Source organism: Pelobates fuscus, chromosome 6, assembly GCF_036172605.1.
Source record: "Pelobates fuscus isolate aPelFus1 chromosome 6, aPelFus1.pri, whole genome shotgun sequence".
Taxonomy (NCBI): domain Eukaryota; kingdom Metazoa; phylum Chordata; class Amphibia; order Anura; family Pelobatidae; genus Pelobates; species Pelobates fuscus.
In genome coordinates, this window is record NC_086322.1 from 302,225,832 (window position 1) to 302,251,911 (window position 26,080).

A 26,080-nucleotide genomic window follows, 5' to 3' on the forward strand; every position below is an offset into this window, starting at 1 on the left:
TAGTGTATGTGTGTGTATCTGCGTGTCCTTTTGTGTTCGTGTGTATGTCTGTGTATCTGTGTGTTAGTGTGTGTGTGTATCTGTGTGTCCTTTTGTGTTCGTGTGTATGTCTGTGTATCTGTGTGTTAGTGTGTGTGTGTATCTGTGTGTCCTTTTGTGTCCGTGTGTATGTCTGTGTATCTGTGTGTTAGTGTGTGTGTATCTGTGTGTCCTTTTGTGTTCGTGTGTATGTCTGTGTATCTGTGTGTTAGTGTGTGTTTATCTGTGTGTCCTTTTGTGTCCGTGTGTATGTCTGTGTATCTGTGTGTTAGTGTGTGTGTGTATCTGTGTGTCCTTTTGTGTCCGTGTGTATGTCTGTGTATCTGTGTGTTAGTGTGTGTGTGTATCTGTGTGTCCTTTTGTGTCAGTGTGTATATGTGTGGGTATCTGTGATTGTGTCAGTGTGTAACTGAGTGTCTGTGTTTCTGTGTGTGTGTCTGTGCAGATATATGTGTGTGTGTCACGTGTCAGTGTGTGTATCTGTGTATTTGCATAGGTATCGGTGTGTGTATGTGTATCTGTGCGCGTGGATGTATATACGTTACACACATATGCAGGCCTGCATTGAAACGCCAACTTTCACACACATAGATTTGGAATGTCTCGCGCTGTGTTTGGTATATTGTATCAGTCTGTACCAGCAGCACCGTATGATGAATACATGTTCAGGGAGGGCTGCATTACATAGATGTGTGTTACTACACGCTGCTTCTTATTTCAATGGTAGAAACACATTTTCAAATCACTCTTTGCAACAAACACTACATTGCGACTCTGTGAATTGCAGTCTATCAAACTGCCATGATCAGTATAGCTATGGTAAGGGTTGCTACCGCTGGGGAGTTAGATTCTACATACTAGATATTACTAGGGATGCTCTGCAGAGTAGCTTTGGCTGAGGAGTGATGCTCTGCAGAGTAGCTTTGGCTGAGGAGTGATGCTCTGCAGAGATGTTGCGGCTAGGAGTGATGCTCTGCAGGTTTGTTGTGGCTGGGAGTGATGCTCTGTAGAGATGCTGTGGCTGGGAGTGGTGCTCTGCAGGGTTGATGTGGCTGGGAGTGATGCTCTGCAGAGATGCTGTGGCTGGGAGTGATGCTCTGCATGGTTGCTGTGCCTGGGAGTGATGCTCAGCAGGGTTGCTGTGGCTGGGAGTGATGCTCTGCAGGGATGCTGTGGCTGGGAGTGATGCTCTGCAGGGATGCTGTGGCTGGGAGGGATACTCTGCAGAGTTGCTGTGGCTGGGAGTGATGCTCTGCAGGGATGCTGTGGCTGGGAGGGATGCTCTGCAGAGTTGCTGTGGCTGGGAGTGATGCTCTGCAGGGATGCTGTGGCTGGGAGGGATACTCTGCGGAGTTGCTGTAGCTGGGAGTGATGCTCTGCAGGGATGCTGTGGCTGGGAGTGATGCTCTGCAGGGATGTTGTGACTGGGAGTGATGCTCTGCAGGGATGATGTGGTGGGAGTGATGCTCTGCAGGGATGATGTGGATGGGAGTGATGCTCTGCAGGGATGATGTGGATGGGAGTGATGCTATGCAGGGATGATGTGGCTGGGAGTGATGCTCTGGACCAATACATCATGGGACCAGTTATTGGGCTCACAGCCAAGGCGGCCGCGGTGCACCACGGGACATGTAGTTCTGGATGACGTTTCTTTGCTGATTCCAGCCCCGGAGGGAACTCTGTCTGCCATCATCCCGTGCGCAGGGCTGCGAGCTGACGGCTGTCGCGGGGGCCGCCGGGATTTGTAGTTGTATTCTTATTCCGCTGGATAAGAACGCAGGAAGGAAGGGCGTCCTCCAACTACAAGTCCCAGAGAGCGGCGGAGGCTCGGACCCCCCGGACTGTTTGAACTGGGTTCCCGAGGAGAGGCCCGTTCAGCCGGAGCATCGGCACCGCGAACATGGCGGCCAAGGGGGAGGATGTAGTGAGGATCGCCAAGAAACTGGATAAGATGGTGGCAAAGAAAAGCACGGCGAGTGCAGCCCCCCAAATCCAGACCTAGCCCCCCAACATCAGACCTAGCCCCCCAACATCAGACCTAGCCCCCATAACTAGCCCCAACATCAAACAGAGCCCCCCAAACCCATAACTAGCCCCCCAACATCAGACAGAGCCCCCCAACATCAGACAGAGCCCCCCAACATCAGACAGAGCCCCCCAACATCAGACAGAGCCCCCCCAACATCAGACAGAGCCCCCCAAACCCATAACTAGCCCCCCAACATCAGACAGAGCCCCCCAACATCAGACCTAGCCCCCCAACATCAGACCTAGCCCCCCAACATCATACCTAGCCCCCCAACATCAGAACTAGCCCCCCAACGTCAGAACTAGCCCCCCAACATCAGAACTAGCCCCATAACTAACCCCCCAACATCAGACAGAGCCCCCCAACATCAGACAGAGCCCCCAAACCCATAACTAGCCCCCCCAACATCATAAAGAGCCCCCACACCCATAACTAGCCCCCCAACATCATACAGAGCCCCCAACATCATACAAAGCCCCCCAGCATCAGACAGAGCCCCCCAAACCCATAACTAGCCCCCCAACATCAGAGGCCCCCAAACCCATAACTAGCCCCCCAACATCAGACAGAGCCCCCCAAACCCATAACTAGCCCCCCAACGTCAGACAGAGGCCCCCAAACCCATTACTAATCCCCCAACATCAGACAGAGCCCCCCAAACCAATAACTTGTCCCCAACATCAGACAGAGCCCCCCAAACCCATAACTAGCCCCCCAACATCAGACAGAGCCACCCAAACCCATAACTACCCCCCCAACATCAGGCAGAGCCCCCCAAACCCAATAACTAGCCCCAACATCAGATAGAGCCCCCCAACATCAGACAGAGCCCCCCAAACCCCATAACGAGCCCCCCAACATCAGACAGAGCCCCCAAACCCCATAACTAGCCCCCCAACATCAGACAGAGGCCCCCAAACCCCATAACTAGCCCCCCAACATGAGACAGAGCCCCCCAAACCCCATAACTAGCCCCCCAACACCAGATAGAGCCCCCCCAAACCCCATAACTAGCCCCCCAACATCATAGGCCCCCAAACCCATAACTAGCCCCCCAACATCATAGGCCCCCAAACCCATAACTAGCCCCCCAACATCAGACAGAGCCCCGCAAACCCATAACTAGCCCCCAACGTCAGACAGAGGCCCCCAAACCCATAACTAGTCCCCCAACATCAGCCAGAGCCCCCCAAACCCATAACTTGTCCCCAACATCAGACAGAGCCACCCAAACCCATAACTAGCCCCCCAACATCAGATCTAGCCCCCCAAACCCCATAACTAGCCCCCCAACATCAGATAGAGCCCCCCAAACCCCATAACTAGCCCCCCAACATCATAGGCCCCCAAACCCATAACTAGCCCCCCAACATCATAGGCCCCCAAACCCATAACTAGCCCCCCAACATCAGACAGAGCCCCCCAAACCCATAACTAGCCCCCAACATCAGACAGAGGCCCCCAAACCCATAACTAGTCCCCCAACATCAGCCAGAGCCCCCCAAACCCATAACTTGTCCCCAACATCAGACAGAGCCACCCAAACCCATAACTAGCCCCCCAACATCAGATAGAGCCCCCCAAACCCCATAACTAGCCCCCAACATCACAAAGCCCCCCAACATCAGGCAGAGCCCCCCAAACCCCATAACTAGCCCCCCAACATCAGACAGAGCCCCCCAACATCAGACAGAGCCCCCCAACATCAGACAGAGCCCCCCAACATCAGACAGAGCCCCCAAAACCCCATAACTAGCCCCCCCAACATCAGATAGAGCCCCCCAAACCCCATAACTAGCCCACCAACATCAGATAGAGCCCCCCCAAACCCCATAACGAGTCCCCCAACATGAGACAGAGCCCCCAAACCCCATAACTAGCCCCCCCAACATCAGATAGAGCCCCCAAACCCCATAACTAGCCCCCCCAACATCAGATAGAGCCCCCCAAACCCCATAACTAGTCCCCCAACATCAGATAGAGCCCCCCAAACCCCATAACTAGCCCACCAACATCAGATAGAGCCCCCCCAGACCCCATAACGAGTCCCCCCAACATGAGACAGAGCCCCCAAACCCCATAACTAGCCCCCCAACATCAGATAGAGCCCCCAAACCCCATAACTAGCCCCCCCAACATCAGATAGAGCCCCCCAAACCCCATAACTAGTCCCCCAACATCAGACAGAGCCCCCCAAACCCCATAACTAGCCCACAACATCAGACAGAGCCCCCCAAACCCCATAACTAGCCCACAACATCAGACAGAGCCCCCAAACCCCATAACTAGCCCACAACATCAGACAGAGCCCCCAAGCCCCATAACTAGCCCCCAACATCAGATAGAGCCCCCCAAGCCCCATAACTAGCCCCCCAACATCAGACAGACCCCCAAACCCCATAACTAGCTCCCCAACATCAGATAGAGCCCCCCAAACCCCATAACTAGCCCCACAACATCAGATAGAGCCCCCCAAACCCCATAACTAGCCCCACAACATCAGATAGAGCCCCCCAAACCCCATAACTAGCCCCACAACATCAGATAGAGCCCCCCAAACCCCATAACTAGCCCACCAACATCAGATAGAGCCCCCCAAACCCCATAACTAGCCCACCAACATCAGATAGAGCCCCCCCAAACCCCATAATGAGTCCCCCAACATCAGACAGAGCCCCCCAAACCCCATAACGAGCCCCCCAACATCAGATAGAGCCCCCAAACCCCATAACTAGCCCCCCCAACATCAGATAGAGCCCCCAAACCCCATAACTAGCCCCCCCAACATCAGATAGAGCCCCCCAAACCCCATAACTAGTCCCCCAACATCAGACAGAGCCCCCCAAACCCCATAACTAGCCCACAACATCAGACAGAGCCCCCAAAACCCCATAACTAGCCCACAACATCAGACAGAGCCCCCAAACCCCATAACTAGCCCACAACATCAGATAGAGCCCCCAAACCCCATAACTAGCCCCCCCAACATCAGATAGAGCCCCCCAAACCCCATAACTAGTCCCCCAACATCAGACAGAGCCCCCCAAACCCCATAACTAGCCCACAACATCAGACAGAGCCCCCAAAACCCCATAACTAGCCCACAACATGAGACAGAGCCCCCCAAACCCCATAACTAGCCCCCCAACACCAGATAGAGCCCCCCCAAACCCCATAACTAGCCCCCCAACATCATAGGCCCCCAAACCCATAACTAGCCCCCCAACATCATAGGCCCCCAAACCCATAACGAGCCCCCCAACATCAGACAGAGCCCCCAAACCCCATAACTAGCCCCCCAACATCAGACAGAGCCCCCAAACCCCATAACTAGCCCCCCAACATGAGACAGAGCCCCCCAAACCCCATAACTAGCCCCCCAACACCAGATAGAGCCCCCCCAAACCCCATAACTAGCCCCCCAACATCATAGGCCCCCAAACCCATAACTAGCCCCCCAACATCATAGGCCCCCAAACCCATAACTAGCCCCCCAACATCAGACAGAGCCCCGCAAACCCATAACTAGCCCCCAACGTCAGACAGAGGCCCCCAAACCCATAACTAGTCCCCCAACATCAGCCAGAGCCCCCCAAACCCATAACTTGTCCCCAACATCAGACAGAGCCACCCAAACCCATAACTAGCCCCCCAACATCAGATCTAGCCCCCCAAACCCCATAACTAGCCCCCCAACATCAGATAGAGCCCCCCAAACCCCATAACTAGCCCCCCAACATCATAGGCCCCCAAACCCATAACTAGCCCCCCAACATCATAGGCCCCCAAACCCATAACTAGCCCCCCAACATCAGACAGAGCCCCCCAAACCCATAACTAGCCCCCAACATCAGACAGAGGCCCCCAAACCCATAACTAGTCCCCCAACATCAGCCAGAGCCCCCCAAACCCATAACTTGTCCCCAACATCAGACAGAGCCACCCAAACCCATAACTAGCCCCCCAACATCAGATAGAGCCCCCCAAACCCCATAACTAGCCCCCAACATCACAAAGCCCCCCAACATCAGGCAGAGCCCCCCAAACCCCATAACTAGCCCCCCAACATCAGACAGAGCCCCCCAACATCAGACAGAGCCCCCCAACATCAGACAGAGCCCCCCAACATCAGACAGAGCCCCCAAAACCCCATAACTAGCCCCCCCAACATCAGATAGAGCCCCCCAAACCCCATAACTAGCCCACCAACATCAGATAGAGCCCCCCCAAACCCCATAACGAGTCCCCCAACATGAGACAGAGCCCCCAAACCCCATAACTAGCCCCCCCAACATCAGATAGAGCCCCCAAACCCCATAACTAGCCCCCCCAACATCAGATAGAGCCCCCCAAACCCCATAACTAGTCCCCCAACATCAGATAGAGCCCCCCAAACCCCATAACTAGCCCACCAACATCAGATAGAGCCCCCCCAGACCCCATAACGAGTCCCCCCAACATGAGACAGAGCCCCCAAACCCCATAACTAGCCCCCCAACATCAGATAGAGCCCCCAAACCCCATAACTAGCCCCCCCAACATCAGATAGAGCCCCCCAAACCCCATAACTAGTCCCCCAACATCAGACAGAGCCCCCCAAACCCCATAACTAGCCCACAACATCAGACAGAGCCCCCCAAACCCCATAACTAGCCCACAACATCAGACAGAGCCCCCAAACCCCATAACTAGCCCACAACATCAGACAGAGCCCCCAAGCCCCATAACTAGCCCCCAACATCAGATAGAGCCCCCCAAGCCCCATAACTAGCCCCCCAACATCAGACAGACCCCCAAACCCCATAACTAGCTCCCCAACATCAGATAGAGCCCCCCAAACCCCATAACTAGCCCCACAACATCAGATAGAGCCCCCCAAACCCCATAACTAGCCCCACAACATCAGATAGAGCCCCCCAAACCCCATAACTAGCCCCACAACATCAGATAGAGCCCCCCAAACCCCATAACTAGCCCACCAACATCAGATAGAGCCCCCCAAACCCCATAACTAGCCCACCAACATCAGATAGAGCCCCCCCAAACCCCATAATGAGTCCCCCAACATCAGACAGAGCCCCCCAAACCCCATAACGAGCCCCCCAACATCAGATAGAGCCCCCAAACCCCATAACTAGCCCCCCAACATCAGATAGAGCCCCCAAACCCCATAACTAGCCCCCCCAACATCAGATAGAGCCCCCCAAACCCCATAACTAGTCCCCCAACATCAGACAGAGCCCCCCAAACCCCATAACTAGCCCACAACATCAGACAGAGCCCCCAAAACCCCATAACTAGCCCACAACATCAGACAGAGCCCCCAAACCCCATAACTAGCCCACAACATCAGACAGAGCCCCCAAGCCCCATAACTAGCCCCCAACATCAGATAGAGCCCCCCAAGCCCCATAACTAGCCCCCCAACATCAGACAGACCCCAAACCCCATAACTAGCTCCCCAACATCAGATAGAGCCCCCCAAACCCCATAACTAGCCCCACAACATCAGATAGAGCCCCCCAAACCCCATAACTAGCCCCACAACATCAGAGCCCCACAACATCAGATAGAGCCCCCCAAACCCCATAACTAGCCCCACAACATCAGATAGAGCCCCCCAAACCCCATAACTAGCCCCACAACATCAGATAGAGCCCCCCAAACCCCATAACTAGCCCCACAACATCAGATAGAGCCCCCCAAGCCCCATAACTAGCCCCACAACATCAGATAGAGCCCCCCAAACCCCATAACTAGCCCCACAACATCAGATAGAGCCCCCCAAACCCCATAACTAGCCCCACAACATCAGATAGAGCCCCCCAAACCCCATAACTAGCCCCACAACATCAGATAGAGCCCCCCAAACCCCATAACTAGCCCCACAACATCAGATAGAGCCCCCAAACCCCATAACTAGCCCCACAACATCAGATAGAGCCCCCCAAACCCCATAACTAGCCCCACAACATCAGATAGAGCCCCCCAAACCCCATAACTAGCCCCACAACATCAGACAGAGCCCCCCAAACCCCATAACTGACCCCCAAACCCCATAACTAGCCCACAACATCAGACAGAGCCCCCCAACATCAGAGCCCCCCAAACCCCATAACTAGCCCGAACATCAGACAGAGCCCCCCAAGCCCCATAACTAGCCCCCCAACATCAGACAGACCCCCAAACCCCATAACTAGCCCCACAACATCAGACAGAGCACCCCAAACCCCACAACATCAGATAGAGCCCCCCAAACCCCATAACTGGCCCCCGAACATCAGACAGAGCACCCCAAACCCCATAACTGGCCCCCAAACCCCATAACTAGCCCCCCAACATCAGACAGAGCACCCCAAACCCCATAACTGGCCCCCGAACATCAGACAGAGCACCCCAAACCCCATAACTGGCCCCCAAACACCATAACTAGCCCCCCAACATCAGATAGAGCCCCCAAACCCCATAACTAGGCCCCCAACATCACATAGAGCCCTCCAAACCCCATAACTAGCCCCCCCAACATCAGATAGAGCCCCCAACATCAGACAGAGCCTCCAAACCCCATTACTAGCCCCAACATCAGATAGCCCTCCCAAACCCCATAACTAGCCCCCCAAATCCCATAACTAGCCTCCAACATCAGGCAGAGCCCCCCAAACCCTATAACTAGCCCCCAACATCAGATAGAGCCCCCAAACCCTATAACTAGCCCCCAACATCAGATAGAGCCCCCCAAACCCTATAACTAGCCCCACCATCAGATAGAGCCCCCCAAACCCCATAACTAGCCCCCCAACATCAGAGCCCCCAAACCCCACAACTAGCCCCCCAACATCAGATAAAGCCCCCAAACCCTATAACGAGCCCCCCAACATCAGAACCCCCATTATTAGATAGAGCCCCCAAACCCTATAACTAGCCCCCAACATCAGATAGAGCCCCCCCAACATCAGTCAGAGCCCCCCAAACCCCATAACTAGCCCCCCAACATCAGTCAGAGCCCCCAAACCCCATAACTAGCCCCCAATCATCAGACAGAGCCCCCAAACCCCATAACTAGCCCCCCAACATCAGACAGAGCCCCCCAAACCCTATAACTAGCCCCCCAACATTAGATAGAGCCCCCAACATCAGACAGAGCACCCCAAACCCCATAACATGTCAAATAAAGCCCCCACACCTATAACTACCCCAATGTCAGAGCCCCCCCAAACCCTATAACTAGCCCCCAATGTCAAATAAAGCCCCCAACACATATTACTAGCCCCAATGTCAAATAAAGCCCCCAACACCAACTACTAGCCCCAATGTCAGGGCCCCCCCCCCCCAAACCCTATAATTACCCCCTGTCAGACAAAGCCCATTAAACCCTATAACTACACCCTAATGTCAGAAAGAACCACTCAATGTCAGAGCCCCTCCAATGTCACAGCCCCCCTAAACCCTATAACTGCACCCAAACCCTATAACTAGCCCCCAATGTCAGAGCCCCCCTAAAATGTCAGACAAAGCCCCCAAACCCTATAACTAGGTCCCAGTGTTGATAGAGCCCCCAATGTCAGATCTCCACAAACCCTATAACCAACCCCCTTGTGTCAGATTGAGCCCCCCAAACCCTATAAACAGCACCCTAATGTGAAATAGAGCCCTCCAAACTCCATAACCAGCCCCACAAACCTTATAACTAGCCCCCGCTCCCACTGCCAGAAAGATCGCCTCTAAGCCCTATAATAAGCCCCCAATGTCAGATAGAGCCCCCCCAAGCACTATAACGTTTCCTTGAAGCCCAATAACCTCTCCCCCACAACTATAACCAGCCCCCCCAAATCATATAATTAGACCCCAATGTACACTCCCATACCCAATATCCAGCCCTCGCAACCCTATAACCATCAAACCTCACACTCCTGCGTATGAACCCCTACTGTAGCCATCAGTTAACACACTTTAACTTATACACCCTACAGTGGGGTACATTGGCACAGAGTTCCTTTGTGGATGTCGCCTGTTCACTTGGGGTCAAGTTATCTTATTTTCACCCAAAGAAATCCAGATAAGTCCAGATAAATCCCAGAAACAAAATTCAGGAGAATATCGGTACACCCTTAAACCCCAGTTATGTATCATTTCCGGATATCTTGTGGCCTTGACTGGGTTTGTTTTACAGGATGGTTCTTTGGATCTGCTGAAGGAGCTTAAGAGCATGTCCGTGACTCTGGACCTGCTGCAGGTAAATGTTGGGTGTAGATGTCAAGGTACGTTCTATCACTATGACGTGCCTCTCTAACTCTTTCCCGTTTGCCTTTTAGTCCACTAGGATAGGGATGTCTGTGAATGCTCTGAGGAAGCAAAGCAACGATGCAGAGGTCATCGCTTTGTCCAAGTCTCTCATCAAGTCTTGGAAGAAGCTGCTTGGTGAGTAAGTGCTTCTGTGTACATGGGTACATAGCATCTTCCCATGCATACTTCAGTAGGTGGGTCACATCCATCCTACAGAACAGAATTAATAGACTGGGCTACGTTGCGCGAAGAATGCATGAACTGAACTTAAGACAAAATTGAAGCCTTTCATGTAGAGCGCAAGCATTTTGCTGCATGGAATATTGTTCGTCCCACGCCCAGGTCAGTCCCATTCTTAGTTCAAGCTTCAGATGTAGACTTGAGCTCCTCCAATGCAGAACTTGCTGACTGCTTTGCATGGAATGTTGCTCCTCCCATTATTCAAACTTGAGACGTAGCATTGAGCCCTGCCCATGAGGAACTTGAGGATGCCCCTCCCATTATTAGATTAAGGCTGAGATGTAAAACGTGGACCCTTCCATGCAGAGCTAAGGAATGAAGCTACATACAGCTCGATGGTGTTATAGTGTAAACCATTTATATATAATTTGCAAACCATCTTATGCATGCCCCTTATACAGAAGAATGGTATTATGCAGCTGGTAGTGGAAGTGATTATAAGGCATGATAAAAAGCTGGCGTATTGCATCGGTCACTTTGTGCATAAAGTGACATCTCACTTTCCGTACCTCCTGCAGACAGCTCAGAGCAGCAAGGGAAAGACAAATGTCAGCCTTCTACACCTCCCACTTCATCCAAGGAGTCCAGGTAAACTGGGAGGGAAGGAGCGTACCCTGCCACTAAGATGAAAGGGGGTGGGGCTCTGATAGCTTGCTGTGGCGTGGTTTCTCATCATCCTTAGCTACTGGTAGCTCACGATTATCTGAATTTCTTCTCAGTTCAGTGAAAAAGACGGAAGCCCCGAAGACTCCGGTGACCCCAAAGATGACTTGTTTCCCCCCTCTTCCTGTCACTTCGGACTCTGTGCGTACAAAGTGTCGAGAAATGCTGAAGGCTGCTTTGCAAACAGATGGTATGTTCATAAGCCTCCTGTTCGGATTAATATAGTGTTTGTATTAACTACTGAAGATTCTCTGCAAATAATAAATCATTTACACTATGCACATAGTGTATCAGGTCTTTCAATTTCCACTCACCTTTAGAGAGTGAATATTTTGCCCTGGAGAGTATGCTATGGCTTGTGGCCTTGGATGTATGAATTTTAAGTCATGGTATATGATACTGTAACTCCAGTTTATAAGGGTATGGTGTAAGGAGGTCCCCTGTCTCCCCGCACACAGTGTATTATTACTGCAGCTATAAGGTTATGGTATAAGGAGGTCCCCTATCTCCCTGCATACAGTGTATTATAACTGCAGCTATAAGGTTATGGTGTAAGGAGGTCCCCTGTCTCCCCGGACACAGTTTATTATAACTGCAGCTATAAGGTTATGGTGTAAGGAGGTATCCTGTCTCCCCACACACAGTGTATTATAACTGCAGCTATAAGGTTATGGTGTAAGGAGGTCTCCTGTCTCCCCGCACACAGTGTATTATAACTGCAGCTATAAGGTTATGGTGTAAGGAGGTCCCCTGTCTCCCTGCATACAGTGTATTATAACTGCAGCTATAAGGTTATGGTGTAAGGAGGTCCCCTGTCTCCCCGCACACAGTTTATTATAACTGCAGCTATAAGGGTATGTAACTTTTATGCAGATATTGTATTGTGTTGTCCTGTTATTGGAGGGAAGAAGATTTGCTCCTGTGTCTGCTGTTCCAGCTTACAGGAGATTCAACGGGGAAAGTCCTTGTAAGGACTAGAGCGAATTCCCCATTCGGCTCCAGGGCCCCATTCCAGCTACAGCGACTGTGGGCAGAAGTCAAGTCACCCTCCTGTTTGCCCCCTGTTCCAGCTAGGATGCGGTCCATTGGCGGAGGTACCCAGCCGGGGTACAGGGAGCTCCGCTACAAGTGGTGGCAGCGGTGGGATCGGCTTCCTAGCCCTGGGAAAAACAGCACTACTGCAGTATGGAAGAAGAGTACTGCCGGTCCGTATCCGGCTTTGACGCCAGGCTCCAGCAGCGACTTCAGGATGTGCGGCGCAGTATGGAGCACCCCCTCCCAGAGGATAGCGAGACAGAGTGGAGGGTGATGCTTCGCACTGATCTCTGGAAAGAGGACCTCAACAACGTTCAACGCTTCCAGAGAAGGGAAATCTTGACCACCAACCAGCGCCGAGCCGAACAGTTAGCACTGAGGATGCCATTCCTGGGAAACCAGCCCTCAGCGCAATGGGTAATAGAATTAGAGACCCTTGTAATGACTGAAGTATATTTGGATGAAGCATACTGGGCCTTGCAGTTGCACACATTCATTGGCTATCCTGGGGAGGTCTATCTCCAACGGATCGAGGGGGGAGAACTACGATGGCCCTGGTCTTTAGTGGGAAGTTTTGTTATATAGTACAGCGTTAGAAGACCCCGACAGTTCCCGCTTCTCGTGCATACAAGCGGAGCAGGAAGACTGCTTGGGCCTTATGGAAATGGCGGAAATGCAACCAGATTTGTCTTATTTGGTCAACCAAGAGTGGGAGCTCGAGCAGGACTACGCTAGCTTATTTAGCCAGGTGATGCTGCCTGTCTCTGATATGATGGGGCTTATTGACTGAATACCACCGGGAGCATTGAGTTTAGTTCCTCCTCCCTATCAACTAAGCCTGTCATCAGGGGACCTGGGTACTGTACCACCTACGTCCCAACCAGCCCCAGAGATGGAAGACCTTATTGACTTGTCCTAGGAAGACACCCAGCTGGCAGGTGGAAATGGGACCGAGGTCTCTCCACCGGCCCTACAGGGATGCTTGGCAGCCAGCCCAGATCTCCAACCCCAGAAGGATATGTTAGGAGTGGGGATAGTCTGTCCCTCTCCACAGCGGCAGTATGCATCACAGGGAGAGAAGTGTGTCGTCCTTCCTCCCCAGCGGCAGTGTGTATCCCTGGGAGAGGAGACAGTCGGTCTCCCCAGCGGCAATATGTTTTACAGGGAGCGGAGAGTGTCGTCCTTCCTCCCCAGCGGCAGTGTGCAGCCCAGGGAGCCGAAGGTGTTGTCCTTCCTCCACAGCGGCACTGTCCCCTGCGGAGAGTGTCGTCCTTCCTCCCCAGCGGCAGTGTGCAGCCCAGGGAGCCGAAGGTGTCGTCCTTCCTCCCCAGCGGCAGTGTCCCCTACAGAGAGTGGAGACAGTCGGTCTCTCTCCCCAGCAGCCAAGTGTGTTACAGGGAGTGGAGACAACCGGTCTCCCTCCCCAGCGGCAATATGTTTTACAGGGAGTGGAGAGTGTCGTCCTTCCTCCCCAGCAGCATTGTGCAGCCCAGGGAGCCGAAGGTGTCGTCCTTCCTCCCCAGCGGCAGTGTCCCCTACAGAGAGTGGAGACAGTCTGTCTCACTCCCCAGCGGCAGAGTGAGTTTCAGGGAGACAAGACAACCGGTCTCTCTCCCCAGCAGCAGTGTGCACCCCAGGGGGCCGCAGGTGTCGTTCTTTCCCTCCAGCAGCTGGGTGTCCCACATGGAGCAGAGACAGTCGGTCTCTCTCCCCTGCAGCAGGACAATTTATTGGGAGTGGAGACGGTCGGTCTCGCTCTCCAGCGGCAGTTTGTGCTTCAGGGAGAGGAGCCTATCGCTCTCCCTCCCAAGCGACAGCTTACCCTACAAAGGGGAGATCTTATTCTCCCAGACGGTACAGATGGGACTGTAGTCTCTGCACCCGACCTACAGGGATGCTGGACAGCCTGTTCAGATCCCCAACTACCCTGGCAGGGATACCAGGAGGAGGGGTAAGTGATATATCCCCTCCGAAGCCAAGTCCCAACCAGGCTACCCCAGCAGAAGTGCTGGCATCGGGGCAGAGCGCAGCTGGCCTCTGCCCCCCAAGTTCCCACAGAGTTTGGCCTAATTGCACCAGAGCGATCGAGGGTGTTGACCCCCCACTCAGCGACCTGGAACACACAGGCCAGAGCTGGTCACCAGAAATCACCGGGTGCAGTAACCGTTTGTTGTGGGTAGGCTCTTCTTGTACTTGGTTATTGTGGGTGGGTTGTCCGACTAACTCAGGCACCGACCGACAGAAGGTCAGGTACCTGGATAGTCTACCCCCTAAAGGGGAGATATGTGGCAAAAGTGACCTCGACACTGGTTTTTGGAGGGGCCTGTTTGCCAGCCTCTTGCCTTCTAACTATGGCCCCTGGGAGATTGTGCCCTTTAGAAACAGTCATTGGGCTTATGGACTCCTATTGGACTGGTGCCCCGTTCGTGCATTAGAATGGGACTTAGTTATTTTTCTGTGTAAAATAGACCCACCGCAGAGACCAAATCTATGGAACTCTTTTGGGCAGGAAAGCCATGTTTGCAGTCCGTCAAATAGGACTTCCACCTAACTTTTAAACCACTGGAGGGAATTGTATGGTTGTATATGGAGTATGCTGATTCAGAATATGTAACTTTTTTATGGAGATTGTATTAATATTTTGGGAGTTATGAATATTGTATGAAACTGTATATTTTCCTGCCTGTGATAATTGAGTTAACCCATTGTGTTCAGTAATTATATCACAGGCAGAGGGGAGGGTTTGTGTGCCTTGGCTGAGAGTGTCTGACTGTATTGTAATGTGTTTGATTGGTTGTTCCACAAGGCCACATGGGTGGTAACCTTGTGGAGAAATATGTATAAAAGAAGCAATAAAACCCCAACTCTGTCTGTTCCTGCTTACACTCCAAACCTGTGTGTCGTCTTGTTATTGGAGGGAAGAAGTTTTGCTCCTGTGTCTGCTGTTCCAGCTTACAGGAGATTCAACAGGGAAAGTCCTTGTAAGGACTAGAGCTAATTCCCCATTTGGCTCCAGGGAGGAGCGGTTCCTGGGCCTCAGTCCAGCCACGGCGACTGTGGGCAGAAGTGCTGCGGTTTATCCCCTGTTCCAGCTAGGAAGCGGTCCTTTGGCGGAGGTACTCAGCCGGGGTACAGGGAGCTCCGCTACAGTATTATAACTGCAGCTATAAGGTTATGGTGTAAGGAGGTCCCCTGTCTCCCCACACACAGTGTATTATAACTGCAGCTATAAGGTTATGGTGTAAGGAGGTCCCCTGTCTCCCCACACACAGTGTATTATAACTGCAGATATAAGGTTATGGTGTAAGGAGGTCCCGTCTCCCCGCACACAGTGTATTATAACTGCAGCTATAAGGTTATGGTGTAAGGAGGTCCCCTGTCTCTCCGCACACAGTGTATTATAACTGTAGCTATAAGGTTATGGTGTAAGGAGGTCCCCTGTCTCCCTGCACACAGTGTATTATAACTGTAGCTATAAGGTTATGGTGTAAGGAGGTCCCCTGTCTCCCTGCACACAGTGTATTAAAACTGCAGCTATAAGGTTATGGTGTAAGGAGGTCCCCTCTCACTGCACACAGTGCATTATAACTGCAGCTATAAGGTTATGGTGTAAGGAGGTCCCCTGTCTCCCTGCACACAGTGTATTAAAACTGCAGCTATAAGGTTATGGTGTAAGGAGGTCCCCTGTCTCCCTGCACACAGTGTATTAAAACTGCAGCTATAAGGCTATGGTGTAAGGAGGTCCCCTCTCACTGCACACAGTGCATTATAACTGCAGCTATAAGGTTATGGTGTAAGGAGGTCCCCTGTCTACCCGCACATAGTGTATTATAAATGCGGCTATAAAGTTACGGTGTAAGGAGGTCCCCTGTCTCCCCGCACACAGTGTATTATAACTGCAGCTATAAGGTTATGGTGTAAGGAGGTCCTCCGACTCCCCGCACACAGTGTATTATAACTGCAGCTATAAGGTTATGGTGTAAGGAGGTCCCCTGTCTCCCCGCACACAGTGTATTATAACTGCAGCTATAAGGTTATGGTGTAAGGAGGTCCCCTGTCTCCCCGCACACAGTGTATTATAACTGCAGCTATAAGGTTATGGTGTAAGGAGGTCCTCCGACTCCCCGCACACAGTGTATTATAACTGCAGCTATAAGGTTATTGTGTAAGGAGGTCCCCTGTCTCCCCGCACACAGTGTATTATAACTGCAGCTATAAGGTTATGGTGTAAGGAGGTCCCCTGTCTCCCCGCACACAGTGTATTATAACTGTAGCTATAAGGTTATAGTGTAAGGAGGTCCTCCGACTCCCCGCACACAGTGTATAATAACTGCAGCTATATGGTTCAGGGTGCAGGTTAGGATCTGGTGATGGTTACAGAGTTCAGTACCTGCTGTGCTAATTGATCAATCTTCTCTCTTCTCGTTTACTCAGGGGATCACATTGCGATCGGTTCTGACTGCGATTTGATAGCGGCGCAGATAGAGGAAGATATCCTTTCTGCTATAACTGGGAGAAGGAGAATAATGTGGGTGGGCAGACGTTAGGGGTCCCAGTGAGTCAGGGCTTGCATTGTTTTTAACAAGGGGTTCAGGAATCGATTGTCTAATTTGTAGATTGAAATGTATTCGTTTGGAGTTTATCCTTTTATTATCAGACCCTTAACTGCTCTCACTGGTGTATGGGGAAGTTCAAAATACAGATATGAAATACAAAAACCGGATTCGGAGCCGAATTGCTAATCTTAAGGACTCTAAGAATCCAGATTTGAGGAAGAACGTGTTATGCGGAGCGATTACTCCAGAACAGATTGCAGTAATGAGCTCAGAGGTGAGGAGAGATTGTACAAGGGGAAGGTTCTGGGTGGGGAGGTTTTGATACCCTTATCATGCTCTAACTTGTAAACTGGTGGAGGCAGTGAGTGACTCCCCTGCACCCCCAGGAAATGGCCAGTAACGAGCTGAAGGAGATGAGGAAAGCTATGACCAAGGCAGCTATACAGGAACACCAGATGGCGAAGACCGGAGGGACGCAAACCGACCTGTTTTCGTGCGGCAAATGCAAAAAGAAGAATTGCACTTATACACAGGTAGGTAGAGGCCGTGCGAGCAGACACGCTTATCTGCGTACAGGCACACCTATAAACATTCATTCGCTGTTATGTGCAAAGACTTTAAATTACATATCTAACCTCACGTCACTGTGTCTAGGCACAATATTAGATTTTGTGTGGACTACACTGAATGCTGCCGTTTAATTGGTTTGGCAGCCAACTTAATTTGAGAACAAAGAAAATTAGACACATGTTTTATCACAGATGCTCCAATATAGGGTTTGTGACACACCCTCTCTCCCCTTCCCCCCCCCCCCCCCCCAAACACTGATCGTTGGGTTTAATTTTCCCCCCCAACTCTCTCACAGGTGCAGACACGCAGCGCAGATGAACCAATGACCACTTTTGTGGTCTGTAACGAATGTGGGAACCGATGGAAGGTGAGAGAAACCTCATGATCCCTTTCCCCTTTTTTAATATAATTGGGCCTCACACCTGCCTAATGAAAAGGGCACAAAAAGGGCATTTCATGCTAATTTATTTTCCCGTGATCCCCTAGTACAGCGACATTGTGTCACTCTGAAATCTGGCAACCTAGTGTAGCATGCCTACCCAATACTGTATTACTGCACCGGGAAAGTATAGCAGTTATTATATTATAGCGGAGTTTTATTAATTAAAGAGCCATATAAAACAAAAAATGTTTGGAAGGAATGTTATGGGGTTAATTATTACTATATTACCATCTTTAAAACCTGTTCCTAATTTCAATCTCTAATCTATTTGCCTTGAATATGTCTATATTGGCAGTTTTGTTAAGGATGTCCCCATTCAACCAAGCGGACCGAACCCCCAACGAACGCATGAGACTCAGCCCGGCGTGAACCCATCCTAATACATGCTCCCTCTCATATTATGTTTTTTTTCTATTTTATGCAGTTTGTTCAGAATTCCATATTTATTTTTGTTTAGATATATATTTTTTTGCCATTTTTATATATTGTTTGTTTGTTTGTTGAGCCCTTGCTAGTTAGCAGAAGGCTCTGTATAAGTGTGAATTGAAAGATCAAAGGCTGGTTAATAAGCAGTGTGTGAAGGTTTCATATCTCGATAATCGCTATTGGGAAGATTGGTCAGTACTAGACTTTTTGGCTAAAGTGACATTTCTGCCGAAGAATGAATAAACTGCTTTTTGTTACTAGTTAGAGGACTCCTCATTGTGTCTGAGTGATTTCACGTTTGCCATGATATATAATCTGTTTGTGTGGAATAATTCTTGTTGTCGTGTCCATATTGAATCCATTAACAAAAGAGCGACACAAAGCCCGTTTTCTCATGGTGGAAAACCGTTTTAAATGTAACATTTTAAAATCTTTTATTACAGTTTTTTTTTTTTCTCTCCAAGTTGACTTAAAGCGTGGAGGATTTAAATTTATTGGCAGCTGAGTAATAAATGTTACCGTTGTCCAATTTATTAAGGACTTCTGGGAAAGCGTTGAATCTTTAGAATCTTGCCTCTGACCTTGAGGATTAAACCGGTTCTACAGTTGGTGTATTAACGAACGTATACAACCATTTATTATTTGTCCACTGAGGAAGTCACACTTGTTTAACCCTTTCACCACTCTGCAATACTTTTACAGGCTTAGAAAGGCATTCTATGCACCATAACTGCTGTAGCTTTTTGTAGTGGTTATGAAGATAGCAGGCTATTGATTCTGTCCCCTGCAGCTCTCAAATGTCTTGACACAAAGTGCGGGTCCCCTAATTGGCCCCAGTCACAGTTCGGCCTGTATTGCTCATGTGGAACTATATTAACCATTTTGAGTCAAACCTCTTACACGGTTTGACATATTTAGGGGACACTGCCTGCTAGCACCAAAACTACCAAAGCGGCCGTAGTGATTATTGTGCTTAGTAATGTTTTTAGTGTAACTCAAAGCATCAGGAGCACCATACATATCACAACTTGGGAGAGATCTGTACACTTCCTTAACATGGGAGCTGTTGAAGCTAGGAGCTAGGTTGAATTCTAAACATCATTTAAATGGAATTGAGAGTCCCAATTGGCAGCGCTGCGGAATATGTTGGTGCTTTATAAATGCCAGTAAGAAGAGTATCCACACTTTGCAGCTGACCCCCATATGTTCCAAAGGCGCTTTGTTACCTGATCAGTAATTTATAAATGTGAAGGACTACCAAACACTGAACAGTTTCAGATATCCATCCAATAGAGAGCCTTTGGGATGGGATAGACGGAGAGTTTAGCATTAATCATCACTTTTTATAAAATAGTGCAAATTCCCGTCTGCCCCTCAAAATGCTGTTCTGAACATACTATAGGATGGACGCGATGATAAGCGGTAACATGGATCAAAACTAAGAAAATGTTTCCAGAACTTGTTAAATTCTAGATGTACGATGTCCTACCCAGTATTCGTACAACAAGAAAGCCGCACAAGCTAAATGTGACCTCCCTGGTTAAATAAGTTCTTACAAAGCTTTATATTGATAGGTAAAGGTATCTGGTAAAGTCGTATTGCTAGCTTATAATGAGCGCAGTCTAAATCCGTGTGGATTCATTATAAAAGTTAGGTTTTGTACATTTAATATTTTTTTTTTATTCTATTGGAATCGGCTGGCTGGTTCTGATCCAGGATCCTGCAGAGTCTTTATTATTAGAGCCATCACCGGATTAGAAAAAGACTTGTCGGACAAGGACAAGCCAAATCCTACACATTGATTTGTAATTAAACCTTAAATAGCCTTAGTGCTCGGCCCGGTGAATAAAATAAATGATAAGAAATGGATTCAATGTGTGCATGTGGTTTCCAAACACTATACTTGCAAAATGTGTGTTTGTGGTTCATTGTTTTCCATATCCTGTCAAATATTTTAAAGGGTTGGGCCTGTGTAGTTTAAACGCACCCTGGATGACCACTTTGAGATACGTATTTATGCTTTAGAGATGGGAAAAGACTCCCAGCCAACAAGAAATCTGCTCTGCTGGAGAACAGACTCTGACTCTCAGCACTCTGCAATATTTGGCAGCAGGACGGCTGTAAATTTGCACAACATGGTCCCTGTGTTTCGTTTTTGTGCGTCAGATTCTATAAATACTGGAAACAAATTGTTTAACCCCTTAAGGACACATGACATGTCATGATTGCCTTTTATTACTGAAGTTTGGTCCTTAAGGGGTTAAATAATGCCTGCACTTTGATGATGATGAAATAAAATGAAACAGAAAAGGTGCATTAGAGTCAGGGAATTCTATCCCATTTTAAGCAGCTTGTAAATCCATCTGGGGGAAGCCATTGTACTGCACATCCTGTCCTCAGTCTAAGCAGCTTCCTGCTCAGGAAGTGGGGAGTGTGGAAGAAAAGTGATTCCCCCATTTGCAAACTGCACAAGCAATTTCGATCCGCTCCTGTCTGCTAACACAGATTGTTATAACATACATGCATTTTAAGGCGGAACGGTCATTTAAGAGTTTTTATCATTCTGCGGTTTGATATTAATTGCTTTTAACACTAGAAAGTATTCTTGGATGTAAAAGATCTGGCAGAAGTGTACAGGAAAATAAAGAAACCAGATACTAGCTATGTGTTTGAATGCTAACATGTCTGTGATTCCCTCAGCTTTTCTTTCAAAGCAGGGATTCTGCAAGAATAAAACCGACGGGGATTTCCGATAGCAAACTAATACTGTGAGGGCTATTCCCGAAACCGTGAATTGCAATGAACTAAAAAGTAAATGACAAACTTTCGAGTTAAATAGCCAAGCTGGGATTACACCTGAGTCGGGCTAATTTTTCCAAATCTGCTATTTTGACCTGAATTTTACGGTTTGGTTTTTTAGTCACTGCCATGTACTTTAGTGAACAACCCCTCCCCCCCCCTCTATGTTCATTCCAAAACATTGCACATTTTCAGGAGACAGTTTGGATATCTGAGTGAACGTTACATAAAATCCAATTAAAAGAAAATCTAAATTTATAGAATATATATATATATATATATATAGGAAAGTTTGCCTGTATTCAGCTTCTTACATCACATGATCATTTCTCTCTAAATCCCCTTCCCTCCCAAAGGAAAAACAATCATCATACAATGATTAAGTGTCAGGCTACAGCACTTAATCACGGGCTTCTGGTTCCAATAGATGTCATGTGATGTAATATTTGCTACCTCAGTACTTTCAACATATGATGTCACAATCAGCAGGCAGTGAGGAAGGATAGAACCATGTATGCAAAAACCAATCAATCATGTTATATAGATATATATTTATACATATATTTTTTTAAAAAAAGTCCTTTAAAAGTATCTTGGAGGTGTTGAAAACAAAATAACACTGTCTGGTGGAGATATTCCTACAATTAAATCCTCAGGTAATTGGCAACTGACGATAGTGCGAGTATCAAAGGAATAACGTTACTCCGAGCTTGTGATCCCATGCCGTCTGCAAAGCAATAACGATGGCCCTCGCTTTGGCATTGTGGAGGGCAGAGATTACTGTTAGTTAGAATGGGAGGCATAAAATGTTCACTGTAAACAGACCCCCCAGTCTACGTACGATGTTCCTGTGTATACACACTGTATGGAGTGTGTGTGTGTGGTGTTTGTACAAGAGGTGCATCCAATAACGTGGGTGTATCTACCGATGCGTATGTATATTTAGCGGTGTGTGTGTGGATTGATGTGTATATATATATATATAGCAGTGTGTGTTTATGGATGTGTTTGTACATTTGTGTGAGTATCGATTTGTGTGTATGTTTAGCAGTATGTAAGTGTATTGTTGTGTGTGTGTGTGTATATTTAGCAGTGTGTGGGGATTGATGTGTATATATTTAGCAGTGTGTGAGTGGATTGATGTGTGTATGTTTAGCAGTATGTAAGTGTATTGATGTGTGTGTATTGATGTGTGTATATTTAGCAGTGTGTGTGAGTGGATTGATGTGTATACATTTAGCAGTGTGTGTGAGTGGATTGATGTGTATACATTTAGCAGTGTGTGAGAGTGGATTGATGTGTATACATTTAGCAGTGTGTGAGTGGATTGATGTGTATATATTTAGCAGTGTGTGAGTGGATTGATGTGTATATATTTAGCAGTGTGTGAGTGGATTGATGTGTATATATTTAGCAGTGTGTGGATTGATGTGTATATATTTAGCAGTGTGTGTGTGTGTGGATTGATGTGTATATATTTAGCAGTGTGTGTGTGTGTGGATTGATGTGTATATATTTAGCAGTGTGTGTGTGTGTGGATTGATGTGTATATATTTAGCAGTGTGTGTGTGTGTGGATTGATGTGTATATATTTAGCAGTGTGTGTGTGTGGATTGATGTGTATATATTTAGCAGTGTGTGTGAGTGGATTGATGTGTGTATATTAAGAAGTGTGACACTATGTATGTTTAACAGTGAGCGAGTTTAATGCGGTGTGTATATTTTGGTGTATAAGTGTGTATGTATTTATGTTTGTGTGTATTAAGCAGTGTTTGCATGTATGTGTGTGTGTGTGTATGTATGTCAAGCCATGTTTGTGTGTACTGGTTTGCAGGTATATTTAGCAATGTGTACACAGGAGTGTATTTAGTAATTTATGTATATTGATGTGCCGGAATACTGAAGTGTAGGTAATGTAACTGCAGTATAGTTATACTTTATCTGTGCGTGGTTGTAGACATATTTAGAAATGTGTGTACTGCTGTGTATGTGTTTTGTAATGTGTCTGTGTGTTCTGATGTATATTGCATGTACTAATGTTTATGTATATTATGTGTGTACTGATGTTCGTGTATATTTGTCTATATGTATGTATGTATATGTAATTATATTTAGTAATTTGTCTAAGGCAGATAGATGTCTGCCCCCTTCCTCGCCCACCCCATCCCATCCCTTTTAAAATTCCCCACCCAGACCAGTGGTAGAAGGGAAAACAAATTGAATTGTAACCCTCCCCCTCCCCCCACCCAATTTTCAGACAAAAAACTATGGTATCTCCAGTTTCACCTCTAACTCCCCCCTGTCAGGCAGCCAGCAGCAGGCAAACACTGGTACTAAAATGGCGGTGCACGGTAACTCCCATCACCTATCATAGCTGCACACAGGTTGTCGGTGATGAGAGTTGTATTGCCAGAAGTTGCCAGTCAATAACATGGGAGGCGTCGTATAAAATGGGGTCCCCAGCAATTTACGTTTCCAGGGCATCAGCCTGAGACTAGAACACGTTTAGGTATTTGGAATGGTCTATGGCTGAGGCCTAGTCCCACCTCTCCACTCCTTTCCCAAACCGAAGACAGGACGGAGTGTTCAGTAGTATTGTACCCTGAGGTAAGCCTCTGTACAGTACCTAGCACCCCTCTACCTCACAGCACCCCTATATGCAGCAGGAGGAGAGGGCGATCGAAGAGGTCAGAGGTGTGTGTTGCAGGAGGTTCCCCTTGCTGTGCCCTTTTTCTGAGTCTGTATGCAGCGTAGGTTGTGTGATGAGGTGGGAGAGGAGGGAACGGGATGAGAACCTCTCACCGCATGTCGTCCTTAGACATTCCCTCTTATAAGGAGTTGGTAAAAAAAAAATGTGCATTTTATTCTATCCGACTGCAAGGCCACTTTCTTGCTCAGTCCTACGATTCCGAACTGGAACGTGAAATATTTTGCAGGAGGGCTTTGTAAATGCTTGAACTGAGGAATCTGGGGTAAGAGTCTCTGTGCATCAGGGTGTAAATCTGTAGCTGGGCGTCATCGAACGTGTGACAGGACGGTTCCTGCATCCGCCTGTTAATGACTTCTCTAACTCGGGAATCCAAGCTGACCTGCGGACAAATGGGGAAAAGAAAAGAATTGTAAGAACTGGGCACAGCGCTGCAATCGGTGGGCATCGCACTGCAATGTTACAATATACAACCACTGTCAGTAACGGAGACATTGAGAGAACGCTACGGAAGCTTAACGTCCAGGGCTGTGACTGTGTTACTTACAGGAGTAATAATTCATGGCTAAAGTATCAAAGCCAGACGCACATTGCACTTACTGCCAACAGTACTTCAACCTTCAGAATAACACTGCAATCCACTGGAATATAGCAATGCCCTCAATATACACAGCACTGCCCTCAATATACACAGCAGCACTGCAATCCACTGGAATATAGCACTGCCTTCAATATACACAGCACTGCCTCAATATACACAGCACTGCAATCCACTGGAATATAGCACTGCCCTCAATATACACAGCATTGCCCTCAATATACACAGCAGCACTGCAATCCACTGGAATATAGCACTGCAATACACCGGAATATAGCACTGCCTTCAATATACACAGCTCTGCAATCCACTGGAATATACCACTGCCTTCAATATACACAGCTCTGCAATCCACTGGAATATAGCACTGCCCTCAATATATGTAGCACTGCCCTCAATATACACAGCACTGCAATCCACTGGAATATAGCACAGCACTGCAATATAGAACAGCACTCAATATACACAGCACTGAAATTCACTGGAATATAGCACTGCCCTCAATATACACAGCACTGCCTTCAATATACACAGCACTGCCTTCAATATACACAGCACTGCAATCAACTGGAATATACCACTGCCTTCAATATACACAGCACTGCAATCCACTGGAATATAGCACAGCACTCAATATACACAGCACTGCAATATAGCACAGCACTCAATATACACAGCACTGCAATCCACTGGAATATAGCACTGCACTCAATATACAAAGCACTGTAATTAACCGATATACAGCACTGCATTGCACTCAATATAGAAAACGTGATAAGTGGAGTGCTTTTCTTACAAAACCCCAAATAACATCTCTACATATAACATTACCACACAATGGTCCCTGTCCTCCTCCTCGGAGATTTCACATAAAAATGAGAAAAAACAAACACAATATAGTGCAATATTGCAAAATAAAAACACTAAAGAAACCATATTTTGTTACAATTTTATCAATATGCACAGCACTGCAATCAACCAGAATATAACACTGAAATCAATAAACTCAGTACAACAATCACTAACACAAGGCAATCAACAAACACTGCAATAACCTGAACAGAGCACTGCAACCGCCACAGACACAGCACTGCAACCGCCACAGACACAGCACTGCAACCGCCACAGACACAGCACTGCAACCGCCACAGACACAGCACTGCAACCGCCACAGACACAGCACTGCAACCGCCACAGACACAGCACTGCAACCGCCACAGACACAGCACTGCAACCGCCACAGCACTGCAACAGACACAGCACTGCAACCGCCACAGCACTGCAACAGACACAGCACTGCAACCGCCACAGCAGACACAGCACTGCAACCGCCACAGACACAGCACTGCAACCGCCACAGACACAGCACTGCAACCGCCACAGACACTGCACTGCAACCGCCACAGACACTGCACCCGCCACAGACACTGCACCCGCCACAGACACTGCACCCGCCACAGACACTGCACCCGCCACAGACACTGCAACCGCCACAGACACAGCACTGCAACCGCCACAGCACTGCAACCGACAGACACAGCACTGCAACAGACAGCACTGCAACTGCCACAGCACTGCAACTGCCACAGCACTGCAACCGCCACAGACACAGCACTGCAACCGCCACAGCACTGCAACCGCCACAGACACAGCACTGCAACCACCACAGACACAGCACTGCAACCGCCACAGA

The 26,080-nt window shown here is 48.7% G+C and overlaps 2 protein-coding genes across 3 annotated transcripts in view; one reads left to right on the forward strand and one right to left on the reverse strand.

Annotated features, from left to right (window-relative positions):
- Positions 1–1,790: 1,790 nt before the first annotated feature.
- On the forward strand, positions 1,791–18,543 carry TCEA2 (transcription elongation factor A2). The gene is made up of 10 exons (XM_063425670.1): positions 1,791–2,011; positions 10,239–10,301; positions 10,381–10,486; positions 11,110–11,179; positions 11,311–11,444; positions 16,724–16,780; positions 16,965–17,119; positions 17,232–17,378; positions 17,711–17,782; positions 18,153–18,543. The coding sequence occupies exons 1-10, from the start codon at positions 1,940–1,942 to the stop codon at positions 18,159–18,161; spliced, it is 885 nt and encodes a 294-aa protein (XP_063281740.1). The 5' UTR covers positions 1,791–1,939; the 3' UTR covers positions 18,162–18,543.
- A 4,791-nt stretch (positions 18,544–23,334) lies between these two features.
- The window catches only part of RGS19 (regulator of G protein signaling 19), a 39,699-nt gene continuing 36,953 nt past the window's right edge, over positions 23,335–26,080 (reverse strand). For both annotated transcript variants that reach the window (XM_063459661.1, XM_063459659.1), the window contains exon 5: positions 23,335–24,171. In XM_063459661.1, coding sequence (XP_063315731.1) covers positions 23,983–24,171 — 189 coding nt within the window. In that variant the 3' untranslated portion in view covers positions 23,335–23,982. The remainder of the gene's footprint in view (positions 24,172–26,080) is intronic.

Coding starts and splice junctions, on each gene's coding strand:
- TCEA2 (XM_063425670.1), top strand. CDS start 1,940: ATGGCGGCCAAGGGGGAGGATGTAGTGAGGATCGCCAAGAAACTGGAT. Junction 2,012..10,238: donor TGGTGGCAAAGAAAAGCACG/GCGAGTGCAGCC, acceptor TTTGTTTTACAG/GATGGTTCTTTGGATCTGCT. Junction 11,445..16,723: donor GGCTGCTTTGCAAACAGATG/GTATGTTCATAA, acceptor TCGTTTACTCAG/GGGATCACATTGCGATCGGT.